The sequence below is a fragment of the Marmota monax genome, unplaced genomic scaffold, assembly GCF_021218885.2.
Source record: "Marmota monax isolate L192 unplaced genomic scaffold, Marmota_monax_Labrador192_F-V1.1 WCK01_AAM20220418_F8-fsc00009, whole genome shotgun sequence".
Taxonomy (NCBI): domain Eukaryota; kingdom Metazoa; phylum Chordata; class Mammalia; order Rodentia; family Sciuridae; genus Marmota; species Marmota monax.
In genome coordinates, this window is record NW_026694710.1 from 10,691,647 (window position 1) to 10,706,937 (window position 15,291).

The 15,291-nt window shown below is 50.1% G+C and overlaps 1 protein-coding gene across 3 annotated transcripts in view; it reads left to right on the forward strand.

Moving 5' to 3' along the window:
- Positions 1–58: 58 nt before the first annotated feature.
- Ccdc149 (coiled-coil domain containing 149) overlaps positions 59–15,291 on the forward strand; it is a 129,831-nt gene continuing 114,598 nt past the window's right edge. For all 3 annotated transcript variants that reach the window (XR_006846992.2, XM_046423567.1, XM_046423571.1), the window contains exon 1: positions 59–210. Coding sequence is in view for 2 of the 3 variants with exons in the window: in XM_046423567.1 (XP_046279523.1) it covers positions 151–210 (60 nt within the window). In the remaining variant the exon portion in view is untranslated. The remainder of the gene's footprint in view (positions 211–15,291) is intronic.

The following is a 15,291-nucleotide window of genomic DNA, read 5'->3' on the forward strand; positions in this document are numbered from 1 at the left end:
GAGGCAACAGCGCGGGCGGCCGCAGGAGGCGGCGGCGCGGCGGCTCGGAGGCGCCGGGGCCTCTCGGGGCCGCGCGGGGCCCGGGCGGCAGCGGCGGCGGCTGCGCGTCGGGAGGAGGAGGAGGAAGGCGTCCATGAAGCCGGCCCGCGCATGGAGGAGGCCATGAGCGGCGACCGCACCGAGAGCGACTGGCAGGGGCTGGTGAGCGAGGTGAGGCCGCGGCGCCGGCCGGGCGGGGTGGGCCGCCCGAGCAGCCTCCGGCCGAGGCCCGCGCCCCGCGAGGCCGAGCCGGGCCAGGACGCGCGGGGCGAGCGCACACGGTGGCCCCGGCGCGCGGCCCCGCGCGACCTGCCAGGTGCGCAGTTCCTCCAGTACTTTGGGGTCTACGCGGACGCCACTGCCTTCCGCGCCATCGGGTGCCAGCCTTTGGGGAGGGGCCTCCCCCCAGGCAGGGTTTGGCCGTGGATTGGAGAGAGCAGCCCTGGGATGCGGGAGAAGGAGCCAAGCCCCACCTGCCTGCCTGGTCACCACTGTTTTGGAGGCAAGCGATTGGACGCCTGGTGCAAGGGTGGTCCCAGGGGGAGATCTGGGTCCTGGGGTAACAACTGGGCCAGGTGGGATTCCTTACAGCCGTGGTTTGGGTAAGGGAGTTCCAGGTCCTAGCTGCTGTTCATTCATCACGTTTTCGATTCAACCAACACATGTTTCTGTGGCCTACTATGTGCAAGCTGGTGGAGCCATTTACCAAAAAAGTGAGACCCGTGCAGAAGTGATTGGTTTGTGCATACAGAACATCAGGCCTCCTAAACGATTTTGTCATAAACATACCTCTGGGACCTGCTTTCAGGTCCTGCTGTTTCCTCTTCAGTCTACCCTGAGAACTTACTGGCTTCTCCAGTTAAGAGGGGTGCTGATGTCTCCCTCTCCTGGGCTGCCAGGTTTCACCCTTTGTGCTGGCAGTTCCCGGTGTACCTAGCCACCTAATGTCCAGTGAGTGCAGAGCAATTCTTTCCTGAAGAGGAATGAGATATCATAGCTTCTGCCCTGGTTTAGTTTGTTTAGTATCAGTCTAAAAGCCAGAGCTCTCCTAATCCATGGTATTATGCAGTATTGCAACCCATCTCTAGCTCCTTCAACTGACAAGGGACAGATCCTCTGGGGAGCTTATCTCTGGGCCCACTTACAACCTAGTTAGGGAGGCTCTACGTGCTTCTCCATAGAAGTCTAGCTGTTAGGCACCAGTATGCAGCAGAATATTCACTACTCCAACAAATGCCTATCAAATAAATGCTTATTAGGAGTCGGGTACATTGCAAGATACTTAGAAGTCAGTGGACAGCAAGACAGATAACCCTCCTGCCCTTGAAGAACTCCTGAGGCTCAGTGATGTAGTGAGGGAGGAATGTCACACCACAAACAATAATAACATACTAAAGCATGGGATGCAGTCAAGTGCTAAATTGCACTGACCGTGTTGTCCCATGTGCGCAGTGCCCTCACTGGGCCCTGTGTTTTAGTTGGCTTCTTATTTCTAGTGCCTTCACACCCAACTCCCTACACAGAAGGTGATCAATAAATGCTTGTCGAATAAGCCAGTGGATCCTAAATGGGTCTCTCGGTCTCCCAGCTGAGTTTCTCTAGAGGAACACCATCTTGCCTTCCACAGACAGTCATTAAAGACCTCGAATATGGTGAGCACCCAACCAGGTGCCATGGGATAGGCGAAAATGAATCCAACCTGCTTCCCGCCTTAGTCGTAACCGATGGCTATTTCTTGAAGGCATCCTTCATGTTAAGCACTGTAGAGGAAGGAGCTCAGCATTCCCTAGTGGTCTGAGCTTCCGTCTCACAATGAGGCAGGTGTGAGTTATCTGTTACCCAGGTTAAGAGAACCTTAGCTCAGGCAGGTTGGGACTTGCTTAAAGTCTCACAGCTGGTAAGTGGAGGAGGCAGGATTGGAACCCAGAACCTGCTTGGGATCGCTGGGCCCTGCTTTGTATTTTAGTCATTGGTACATCTGTCTATATCTCCTATAAGGTGGCAGGTTCCCTAAGGTAGGGGACCAAGTCTTATTCATCTTTGAATCCTCAGCATCTGGATCGGTTTTCTTTGAATACCACCGACAGATCACCCACCACAGCATCATGTTTAGTGCCTGGGAAAAATGCAAGGTTCCATAGACATGTGCAAGTCCTAACTCCCACTGTCTGTGCAGGTGACTTTATTTGGAAACAGGGTCTTTGCAAATACAATCTTGTTAACAATCTTACAATGAGATCATCTTGGATTTAGGGTGGGCCCTAAATATTACAGGCTGAGTAAAGAGGGAGGTGTGAGACACTGAGACACAGGGAGAAGCCTATGGGAAGAGAGACTCAGAGGAGAACCTGTGTGGGCAGAGACAGACTGGAATGCAGCATCGACAGGCTCAGGAATCCACCGCACATTCACCAGAGGCCAGAAGAGGCATGAGCAGACTCCCTGAGAGCCTCCAGAGAAGCCAGCCCTGCTGACACTGATTTTGGACTTCTGGACTCCAGAACTATGGGAGAATAAACTTGTGTTGCTTTAAGCCCCCAGTCTGCAGTGATTGTTGATAGCAGTCACAGGAAATGAAGTCATACTGTTAGAAAGTGCCTGGGATAACTCTAGTCTGTCTGTCTACAAGCTCAACTGCTCAGGAGAACGCCCTGCCTATCACTGGGGCCAGGTCTGTGGGTGTGGCCTGGGTCTGGTACTCAGATAAGTAGGAGTCAAGGAAGAGTGTGGCCAGTGGCTGGTGGTGTTACAAAATGATCTGGGGACCCAGAGGAAGAATTGGAGAAGACATGGAGGCACCTATGTCCTGAGCCAAATGGACTTTTGGGCCAGCTCAAATCTATTTTTGCAGAAGCCCCTGTTTCTACCTCCACCTGGATCCTCACTCCCTCACCCTTCCTGCCCCGTACTCTCTTTCAATCAGTTTGCTTCCACGGCTCGCCTCTAGGAAGCAGTTTTCATTTAAAACGATCCTACAGAGATCAGCTTTATTTTCACATTTTTTCGTATAACAAGCTGAAATTACAGCCTTCTCTCAGGCCCCCGAAGTAAACTCGGCCATGCATGTTGTCGAGGCTCGGCTGGTGTTCTCTTCTGGAAATTAAATGTCTAGGAAGGGGCAGATGCTCTTCTCACCACCTGAGGTGAGCTTTCCAAATTGGAGAGATCTCAAATGCAGCTATGCAATCAATAACTTCATATTTACAAGATAAAAATCCTAGTCACCTATAAGCCTCCCACCCTGTGACGGATAATGCCTAAATTCATTTCACTCTTTGAATTTTGGTTAGTTAATTAGAGAGCAATCGATCTCCTTTTCCTGAGCATGCTATGTGCAATTGTCATAGGGTCTTTGTAAAGACAGCTTACCCTGGGGTGGCCCTAAGTAAAGCCCTGCCTTTGGTAGAGAAGGGTGGAGCAGGCGTAGAGTTCAGTACTGTGGTCAGTTAAGAATAAGACCCAAGCTGTGTACCATGGCTCACAGCTTAATCCAACCAACAGGAGGCTGAGGCAGGAGGATCACAAGTTCAAAGCCAGCCTCAGCAACATAGCGAGGCCCTAAGCAACTTAGCAAGACCCTTGTCTCTAAATAAAACAAAAAAGGGCTGGGGATGTGGCTCAGTGGTTAAGCGCCCCTGAGTTCAATCTCTAGTTAAAAACAACAACAACAACAAAAAACAACCAAAACCCCAGAGTTAGTTCTCAATTATTGGCTTATATTCTGAAGATATTAAGACACCGGGGGATGCCTCTCAACTCTGCCTCTTCCTTAGTTCAAATGATCAAAACTCCAAGCCAAAGTGGGTAAGTTCAGAAAGAATTTATTGGCCGATGCTGTGGATTGTGCCCCCCTCCCTCAACTATGTTCAAGCCCCCTCCACTCCTATGAAGATGACCCTATTAGAGATAGATTCTTAACAGCTGTACTGGAGTTAGGATGAGGTCCTACTGGGTGAGTGCTAATGCACTGACCAGTGTCCTTATAAGAAGAGGGGAATTTGGACACTGAGATGCAGAAGGAAGACCATGAGAAGATACACAGGGAGGGAGGATGGCCGTGTGGCCACAGTGGCAGAGGTTGGAGTTCACGGCTGCCAGTCAAGGAGAGCCAAAGATCGCCAGCAACCTCCAGAAGCTAGAAAGAGACCGGATGGATCCCCACCTAGAGTTACGTTGGGGAGTGTGACTCTGCTGACACATTGATTTTGGACTTCTAACATCTAGGCGTATGAGAGAATTAATTTATATTGTTTCAAGTCACCCAGTTTGTGGTAATTTGTTATGGCGGCTAAAACAGCTAGCACATAATTCCATGATGGAGCACGACGGGATCCAGCATTCAAATGGACGGTTTTCCTCCATTTTGGGGTCTCCTTGCTTCCTGGCTTTAGTCTCAGCCTCCCATCATCTCAAGTTCAAGTCCAGAGGGAAGATGAGACTCTGTCTAGCAGATCCCATAAAACTTCAGGATACTCCTTTCATAACCCCTTAGAGGACTCGCCTCTCACGCAAGAAATCGCTCAGGAGCGTAGTGATCTGGTCATCGTGGGCCTGGAGATGGGCATGAGCCTGCCCAGGCTCCATGGGCTGCCAGCGGGGGTGGGGTAGCCGCCCAAATAAAACCGAGGGGTGATTTTCCCAGAAGAAGGGGATGTTGGGGAAAATCACGGCCCCATGCAGCTGCTCTGGGCTCATTTTCCTCATTTTTAATTGGAATAAGAGAAGAACCCACCTCCTGGTGCCAGGATTGTGAAGTCAGATGAAGTCATGCTTGTCCTCGCTTAGCCCGCGCCTGCCAGGTGACTTTGGTCCTGGGAGCGTAAGCATTCCAACACGCACTCTGGTGAACATGGAATGAAAACCTCTTTATTTTGACATTAAACCTTCATCTGGATTGCAAGTTCTCATCGCAAGCGTGGTGGGAATGTTCTGGACTGGAGACCCACCTCTGCCGTGTTTCAGCTCCAGGGCGGGTGTGTGGGGGTCCTGAGCAGGACTCGGGGCTGGGGATGCGCATCCAGCCTGGGCTATTTCCATTCAGCCTTATTTTCCTTGCTTCAGTCCCGTGTTTTGTCTTGGTCACTCTGGGTCACCATTGTGTCCTCCCTTGCCCCCCTCTGGCCCTTTGGCAGTCAATCCCAAGTCCATGTCACTTCGGGTGAATGAAGAACAAATTGATGTGCTGCCCCTTGTGGCCCTGAGGGGAACTTGGCTCTTTTTCCATTTTGTTCTGCTGCCCTTGACTTCCTCCAGGGCTGATATTCTGCTGTCCTCCCGAGCTGTGGGGAAGGCTGGGAGACAGTGCAGTTTTCTGCTTGGGTGCGTCCCATGACGGATGGGGTCCAGGGGATGGGGATTGTTTTTCACCTCCTAAGGATGAGGGATGGATACGTTAGAGCAGAGTCTGAGGTGCCTACCCAAAGCAGAGTGGCTTTAATATGTCCAGGTTGCTGTCTCTTCCACATGGTAGCGTGGTGCTCTGAGAGGAGGGCAGCTCTGTTCTGTGTCTCATCTCAGAGCTCTGGTTCTTTCATGTCACTGCCCCTCACGCCTCAGGGTGTGGTTCCTCATCTGAGTGGCTGAACTTGGGTGCCCACCACCTTTGGGTCTCAGCACAGGGCTAGAGGGGTGGCAAGGGGAGTCCAAGGCCACGGCTTTTCTTTAATAGGGATGACTGGAGGGCTGTGCCTGTCACCTCTGCTCACATCCCATTGGTCTGAGCACAGTCACATGGCCAGCCGTGGCAGAGGTGAGAAAATGTAACCTTTAGCTGGACGCACCCAGCTTCTGTCTGGGAGAGGTCTGCTAAAAAGTCACAAGAGCATACAGGACACAGAAAACACACTGCATCAAAGAAAGAAAAGCCTGAATCGGACTTTATTGAAATTAAAAGTTACTTGTCTTTGAAAGTCTCTGTCAAAAAAAGACAAGTCACATATTGGGAGGAAGTATCCAGAATATATAAAGAGCTCTCACAATTCAGTAATAAGAAAATAGACAACTTAATATTTAAAATGGGCAAAAGGTAAGTAGACACTGCACTGAAGAAGAGGTGCAGAGAGTAAATAAGCCCAGGAGCAGATGCTGGACTTCCGCAGACATCAGGGAAGTGTAAATTGAAACCAGAACACACCTCTTGGGTGGAAAACAAGCAAGGAGGGAGGGAGAGTCTCCTACACTGCTGGAGGGAACAGAGGATAGTAGTCACTTTCCAAAACAGATTTACATTCTCTCTCTGTCTGGTACTGGAAATTGAACCCAGGGGCACTTAACCACTGAGCCCTTTTAAAATATTTTATTTAGGGATAGGATCTTGCTCATTTGCTTAGTGTCTTGCTAAGTTGCTGAGGCTGGCTTTGAACTGGCAATCCTCCTGCCTCGGCCTCCTGAGCCGCTGGATTCCAGGGTTGCACTGATGCGCCCACTTCAGTTTGACAGTTTCTTATAAAGTCAAATGTACACTCACCGAAACAACCCAGCAGTCCTACTCGTAGGCAGGATTGGAGAGGAATGAAGACACGTGGCCACACAAAACCTGTGTGTGAATGTTTATGGCTGTTGGACTCATGAGCCCTGAAAATTGGGAACAACCCCAGCTGCCCTCACTCAGGTTTGTGTGTGGACAAACTGGTAATGGGTGTAGGAGCTCTGCACAGGGTCAGGATGGAGCAGCCTGCACAGCCGTGCAGGAAAGGGATGAGCCTTAAAGACATGGGTGGGTGGAAGAGGCCAGAGTCAATCACACCTCCTGTATGACTCCATTTATATGAACTTTTTTCTCAAGCCAGGAGAGTTTATTCCCTTCTGTCCTTCAAATAACCTCCATACCACCCAGTAACTTCATTTTGAGGGATACAGGGTAGAGGATTCTTGCATAATTGATTGTTTTAATGTTTGTGAAGAGTGGCTGTTTTGTATTGATTGGTGTCTGTCATTCGTCTTCTTAAAACCTCCTTTATTGAGGTATAGTTAATATATAAGAACTTCACAGATTTAACACATAATTTCATGATTTGAACATATGCATATTCAGTAATTCTTGAGAAGTCAAAATGAAAAGGCAGAAACCATAGCCTGGGTGGTGGAGGGGTGAGACCTTGGCTGTAGAGGGACATGAGAGAGCCTCCGACAGTGAGGGACACACGCCATGTCTTGATTTTGGTGATCGTTACAAGGCTGTATACGTTGGTTAAAAGTCAAAGAACTATACACCTAAAAGGACTCAGTGTTTCTGTGTGTTAATTGTACCTCAATAAGCCTAATATTTTTTTTTCCTTTGGTACTGGGAATGGAACTCAGGGGTGCTTCACCACTGAGCTACATCCCTAGTCCTTTTTATTTTTCATTCTGAGACAGGTTCTTGCTCAATTGTGGAGGGTCTCCCTGAATTGCTGAGGCTGGCCTCAAACTTGGGATTCTCCTTCCTCAGCCTCCCAAGTTGCTGGGGTTACAAGCATGCCCTCTGCACCTGGCAAGAAGCCTGATTGCTTTAGACATAGGGCAGATGGCTATCCAAGATAGAAAGCCAGTGCCACACAGAACGTTATCCTTCCCTCTCCAATTCCCCAGCTCGACAGCTTTCCAACAGCTTAGCCATGCTCCTTGCAGTCGCTCTCACCCCAGACCTGTGGGGCCAGGCTTGGCTTCCTTCTTAGAGACTAGTAACCAGCTCCTCTTTGCCCTCTGACTCTTCCCTTTCCTGAACTTGGGATATCTTTTCCAGTATTTTGGGGGGTCATGATGGAGGGGCCACAGAGGAGACTCTTTTATGCCCTGACACCTTAATGACTTTCAAAACTAATGGGGCGGTCACTCTGTTAGTTGTGCTCTGCAGAACTACCCCTTCTGTGGAACAGGAAGGCAGAATGTCTGGTTCTTAAAAAAGAGCAAGGCCTGCACTGGGAGAAATAGGGCAGGGGGGGCAGGAGATGGAGGTGAGGTGGGAAGATGGGCTACAGTCCTTTAACATATTCATTTCCATTAGCTGAGATTATTATTGATTGAAAATACCCCGTACCTCAATAATAACAATAGATCTCAGATATGGGTGTGTGCGCGTATGCATTTGGTGACTAAGCGTTGTGGAAAACTTCTTAGGAGTGGATCTTGAAATTGTAAGGCCAGAATTGTGGGACCCCCCAATAGACCTCCAGGAACCAAATCCGATGCAATCACACAAGAGTCTTTATTGCAAGCTCGAGCCTGGACTTACAACCATTTCTGACACAGCAGTACCAGGGAGTGAGTCCCGGTCCTTTGTTCAGTGAGATTTTATAGGTTTGAGGGGATACTCTATGCGTCACAGCATCACACAGCAAATCATTCCATACTGCGGGAAAATCAAACAACAACTCTTAACACTGATTAGCACAGTCACTGGTGGGAACAAGTTGGATAGGGGTGATTGGTTAGTACAAGAGGGGGATTCCTTTGAACTGATTGGTGTAGGCCATGAAGGGTGTACGTGCTGAACTACATGGTTTCCCAACATGTTATCAACCACCATAAACTACTGGGGGTCATCTGGCATCCCAGGTATTTCCCTGTCTCATGCTGATTGGTGGCTGCTAGGGGGTTGCTATGGATCCCCACCTAGCCTGACTGAGTCAGGGATACCTGGCGCCGCAGATCTCTCCTGTTATTTGCAGATAAACAACTCAGCAGGGTGGGTATTGCCTAGAAAGGCTCTGTGGATTTTTCCAAGGACAAGGGTCACACACCCTTCCTTAGGACAGGCTTTGAGTAGAAGCTGCTGTTATTTATTTATTTTAAAAAATGCAGTCACATCAGTTTCTCAAAATGAGTCTCTTCCCTTTGGCTAAAGAGGGTAATGGAGATCATGACCAGAAGTGGGCATGAGCCCTGAGCTGGTGGTTGGCCTTTGAGAGAACATTCTAGATGAGGGCAGGAACGACGGTGTTCATGTAGTAGAAATCGAGGTGGGATAGCCAGGGTGGGCCAGGTGGTGAGTGAGTTCAAAAGCCAGACAGCAGGGCTGGGGATGTGGCTCAAGTGGTAGCGCGCTCGCCTGGCATGCGTGCGGCCCGGGTTCAATCCTCAGCACCACATACAAAGATGTTGTGTCCACCGAAAACTAAAGAATAAATATTAAAATTCTCTCTCTCTCTCTCTCTCTCTCTCTCTCTCTCTTTAAAAAAAAAAAAAAAAAGCCAGACACCAGGGTGTCCCGAGGAGCAGAGAGGAGCTGAGTGCTTCCTAGGCTAGCAGCAGGTTGAGGAAAGCCCTTGGGATGGACCTGTTTCCGCTGGGCTCAGTTATCTTGGAGCTTCTCTTTCTGCAGGACACTGAGCCAGGCAGTGGGATATAAAAACAAGTTTGGTGATTGTCAAGAATTAGGGAAAGGCAGGCTAGGAGGAGCTATACCAGTCTTGGCGCTTTTCTGCCACCATCAAAATTCTCAATTAGCCTCACTGCGCCCGAGTCATCCGCGTATGCTGTGATTGTGCATGTCACCCTTAACTTGCCTGTTTCCACACTGGACCCAAAAGATCTTGAACTCCCTGGGAATAGAGACCATGTGCTATTAATCTGTAACCTCAGCACTACCTTGTCTGTGGTAGGTACTCAGTAAATGTAGGTTATGTGAATTTGTGGGAATCGGAGTGAGGAGATAAGGGGGCTCTGTACCAGGGGGCATAGAGAAAAAGAGGAGAATGGGGGAGACATCTTAAAGGAAGACCCCTTCAGGATTCCTAGGCAGCTGGACTGGGAGGACGGAGTAGAGTGAGTCCAAGATGGCCCCGGATGGGTCGCTGGAGAGTGGCGGTCCTCAAGATGGCAGGAGTTTGGGGATCAGTGAGTCTGGTGAGACAGGACTCACGCTGTTAGAACGTTGCCTTGTTCTGAGTTTTCTGGGATCGCTTGAACTCTTGCAAGGCGAGCTTGGTGCTTGCTGGGAGCACTTTTGATGAGCAGCTATCTTCCTAGTGGCAGGCTAATTTCAGAGTAAGTTTATGAAAATTAACAGGCAAGGGGGGGAGTGAGCACAACCGCTATTTTTAACTAATGGGATTCATGTTCTCTCCTGGGCAGGGAAATTCGCATATGTGCTTCTAAATTTGACAATTTCTACTCTTCTTATGTGAAAAAAAAATTAATTTAGTGAGTTTCACATTGAATAAAATACATGGGCTGAAGCTGAGAAGAGGACTGTGGTTCGTCTCTGAATGAAAATGACCAGAGTGAATGACGTGTCTTACTCAGTGCCTCGTTTTCCACCAATAAAACCAGACTGGGACGTTGAGTGCTTCATGACGAGAGAGATTTGCTTCGTGGAGAGTGTGTGACTCTCCATGGAGCCTTTGGTAAAGGGGCCCCAGGGAAGGTGGCCCCTGCTTCCGGTGGAACACAAACCTTTGGTCGATTTTTATTTTGAGGTCTTTCTGTTTTCATCTGATCTACTTCCACCATCTTGAGCTGTTTTATTGCAACACACACCCTAGTTTTGCCCAGGGAATGAGACCTTCTGTAAGCCAGCCTGTGCTCTGTACAACTTGTCAGGTAAGCCACCTTGAAAACGCAGAAACAAAACATTTTCACAGGTTCTTTACTCAGAAACCTCAGTGGCTTCCCAGGACCCTGCTGACCCGTGTCTGCCTTCTGTCTCTTCGTGCCCTCCTGCATTAGCTGCTTCGGCCACCCTGGTCCTCCATGCATTCTGGCCTCCATCTTCTTCTCACACCCCGATACCCTCCCCCTAGGCGAGTCTCCCCCTTCTTCCCTGACCACAGCCCTCTCCAGCCTTCCTGCCATCTGTCCGTGACCGCCAAGCTCGAGGCCAGCTCTTTATCTTGTAGCTTTCCTTAAAGCCCTACCTGGTTAGCCCTCACCTGCAGCCCGAGGAGGGAAGGCGTCTTTTCTGCGCACGTTAGCTCTGAGGGGAAGGGACTGGGACTGCCTGTGGAGGGACAGGAGACAGGATTTCTGGAGTGACGGAGCTTCATGCTGCAGCTCAAGAGGAGCAGGACCTGAGGCAAGGCACGGATTCAGCATCCCACAGCAACCTCCTCCAGCCCGTTTGCAGTCTCTACCTCGATTCCGCATCCTCATTTGAGGAGGGTGACTCCTGGATGTGCCTGTCCCTCTGTAGCTTGATTAGGGCCAGGCACAAAGATAGGGGGCAGTAAGGTCAGGTAGATCTGCCATTGTTGGTCCAGATGGCTGGTTTCTGTGAAGGGCAGTGAAGGGCAACCTAGGTAACACGGGTGGGGCAGAGTGGGTCTCAGGAGAGGGTCGGCCTTCAGTGGGCCAGATGAATTGAGCACCCTGGGTGTGGAGCCTTCTGCAGCACAGTCGGCCTGGAGGCGTCTGCAGTCACGGGTGGGTGGTAGAGAACGGCATCAGACCACAGCCCCAGGACAGGTATTGTAACAGAGCTCTGCAAAGTGAGGGGAGGTGGACTTAGATTGGAGGATTGAGGAAGGTTCTGAATAGATGTGACACTGGGTCCAGGAAGTTTGGGCTTGATTCCAGCAAGTGGAGATTTAGAGGCAAAAAATAGAAATAGGCAGGGGGCAAAACACAGGACTTACTGGGGGACTCTCAGATCATCTGTCCTCTGATGGGGACACACTGTGGAGTGTCAGGTGCAGTTTGTCAGGCAGACTGTGAATGTCCTGTAGCAGTAGAGAAGGATCTGGGGTCCTGGGTGTGGCCTTCACTCTGGAGGAGGCCGGTGGAGTGATTGTATGTGTTCAGTGGAAGCAGGTGGGTAGGTGCTCTAGGCTGGGAACCGGTCTTCCAGGGGTGCACGTGAGGGGCGGGCTGGGGAAAGGCTTGTGCAGAGCACAGGACCCATCTGTACCTGCATCTCTGCCCCTTACTCTTATCCACTTTGAACCCACTTGATTTTGCTGTCCACCTCTTCTTTGTCCAAATGACCCTGGTGCATGCCTACTATCCTGGCCAGCTTCCTGGACCAGCTGCTATGGTTACCCAAGTCCTCAGCTCCCTGCTAGGGAGCTCCGTGGTCTTGGGCAGAGCTCCTGACGTTGAAGGCCTTATCTCCTCTGGACTTTGTGCAGTGGAGATGATTCTACCTGCCTGTGTATCTCAGCTAAGGTGACAATAAAGTGAGGCAGAGTGTGTCAAGTGTATTTTAAGGCCCCAGCCCGCTGTGGGGCTCCTGTCTTTGTCTGACTTTGGGAAAACACTTCCCCAGTCTCCAGAGATGTTCCTCCAGAGGGAGGGGATGTGTCACCTGCCAGCTGTCAACCTGATGCCATGGAAAATTCATATTGATGAGGCACAGACTGACGGCCTGCTTGCTGCCATCTGCAGACCCACCACCAGGGCAGTGTTGGAGGTGGCAGGGGTGGGACTCCCTTTTCCTAGCCAGTTCCAATTTGCTTTTTAATTGGCTCCAGGATGGTGAGTCTGCTGGGGTCAGCCTGTGACCTCTTCCTTCCCAGCAGTCTCCTTCTTTTCCAGACTCACAGGTGTGCTCACAGCCTGTTCATCAACCCTGGGCCACTTCCTCTTCCCCAGCATCTCCGAGCACTTACTATTTACCTTCCAACTTTGTGCCCTGCCTCTCGCCCACATTGTTCTGCCCTTTCCTGTTGGTACCCTCTCTGGTCTTCATCTGCCGACTGCTCTGCTTTCTTCTTTTGCTGGGGTTTTGAATCACCCCTTAATAGACTTCTCAGTCTGAAGCCTGGGTTTCCACGTTCCAGGCCTCTCCTCAGGTGGCCCTTTGTTCTCTCACTGTCCCTTACTGCTCTCTCCAGGCTCAGTCACGACTGCCTTGACCTCATCTAACAGCTCTGTTCCTGTCCTACCATCGCAGGGCATCCATCCAGCCCTGCCTCTGACCACGGGTCCTGGGCCACCCGTGTTGGGGTTGCCCGTGCTCCTGCCTCGTGTCCAGCCTGCAGCTGCTTCAGAGGAGGAGCAGCTGATTGATCGGAGCCTCCTGCTGTGCCTGGCACAGTGTCCTGTGTGGAGTGAACAAATCCCAAAGAATCCCAAATCCAAAGGGTTCTCATTTGAACTCTTGAACTGAAAAACTGCCCCCCCCTTTTAAATTTTCCCAAACAACATTCTCATCTGTTTCTTTCCCCAAAGTCTCCTCATCTCCATTTTTATCCCACAGAACTTCTGACTCTCAAAATATAGGTTGTGATCTTTTAAAGGGAGCCAGTCACATCCCCGTTTAATAAATAGCCCGGGGGTTTATAAGTTTACCATGACACAGGCCCCTGCTGCCTCTCTTCTTCTCCTTCCTTCCGAGCGGGAACCTCAGGGTGTCAGATAGATGCCTGAAAAAAGCCAGAGGCTGCGGGTGGGAAATGACTTGGTTACGAAGCGGGGCTTTCTGTGGGGATTGGACCTGCATTGTCGTGTGACGGAGTGTGTGCTTCTTCATCTCTGCTCCTGACCCGGAGCTGAGCTTGCTCAGAAGCTCATCTGCCACCCACGGTTGACTCTTTTGCAAAGAAGTTGTGGGATTTCTTGGGTTTCTGTGGTCACCTTCTCATTATGAGAAATAGTAATAAAAATAATTCCTTACACTTGTCTTTCCTCAACTGGCATTCGAGAGGATTTGCTATGTTCCTGGCACTCTGCCAAAAGTTAGGGACACAATCCACTGGGGGACGTTGTCACCTTCCTCTACGTTCCCTTCGTACCATTCTGAAGGTTGGACACAGAGCAGGTGGTCATGTCTACATTTTATAGATAAAGAAACGGGAATCCAGAGTGTTTCCAGAGTGCCCAGAAATTTAGAGCCCTTGTGTTATGGTTTGGATGTGAGGTGTCCCCCAAAAGTTCACATGTGAGACAGTGCAAGAAGGTTCAGAGGAGAAATGATTGGGTTGTGAGCATCCCCATGAGTCTTAACCCAATCAGTGAACTAATCCCCTGATATGGATTAACTGAGTGGTTACTGAAGTGGTAGGGGTGGCTGGAGAAGGTGGGAATCAGGGTGTGGCTTTGGGGTATAGATTTGTATCTGGCAAGTGGAGTCCCTGCTTCTTGATCACCGTGACGTGAGCTGCTTCCCCCTGCCACACATCCGCCATGATGCTCAGCCTCACCTCCAGCCCCGAGGAATGGAGCCAGCCTTTATGGACTGAGACCTCTGAAACCGTGAGCCCTCAGATAAACTCTCCCTCCTCTACAGTTGTTCTGGTCAGATCCTTAGTCACATAGGGAAAGAGCTGACTAAAACACCCTGTTTATGGTCACTCAGCAAGATGGAAGGTGGAGAGCCAGGTTTAACTTCTGTCACATGCTGGGAGCCTCGGCTGGGCCTCTGCACCCCTTTCCATGAAGAGGTGACAGCGTTTGCTGCTAGAAGATGCCTTTCCTTAGTTGGCTTCCAGCTGACGCGGATCTAAATCCAAGAATTTAAGCTAAAAAGGGAGACTTTGAGGTCTGATTCTAGATTCCTATCCAGACTTCAGGAGAGGCTGGAAGGTGAGCCACAGTGGGGTAAGGATCCCTGCAGATGAGACCTTATCCCAAAGGGACGGTCAGAATACTCTCTGTGCTGTCGTTGGCTGGGGCAGGTGCACTGGGTGACGGGCTCTGATGAACAGTGTCTCCCAAGAAGTGAGAGAGCCTCACAGCACCAGTTCACCTCCCTTCTACCTGCTTCACCCTACCTCGGAGAGTCTCCCTGGGCAGCTGGGGGGGCGCCCTTGAGGGCCTGACCTGCGAATGAGGGAAGGTTTGGGAAGAAGACAGAGGCTGAAGGTGTTGTCTGGAGATAATAAACTCCTTGGGTAGTGGTGGATTTTAACTTTACACATTGAGTAATATGAATTCACCCCACACTCCAAATTTAGAAAACACAGATATGTTTAAAGGGAAAAAAGTCTGTAGTTTCACTACTCAGAACTGAATGCTGTTAACATTCAAATGTACAATCCCCATTTTCTCAGGCCACTCTTTCTAAAAATGACTTATAGTATATGCTATTTTAGCTTTTCATTGGTATTGAGGCTAAATACAGACTGTGAGTGCACACATTTTAAGTGGGCAGCTCAATCCTTTTTTACATATGTCTGGGCCAGTGTGACCACCATCCAGATCAAGGTCTAGAACATTCTCAGCTTCCCAGAGGGCTCCATATGCCCTTCGTCATAGTCCCCCTGCCCTAGAGGGAACCATTATTCTCATTTCTGTTCCAATATGTTGTCTTAAAATTTGTTTTTTCTACCCTGCAATAAATATCACACCATTTCCATGTCACTCATCCCCATCATTGTCACTATCATGACCGTTACT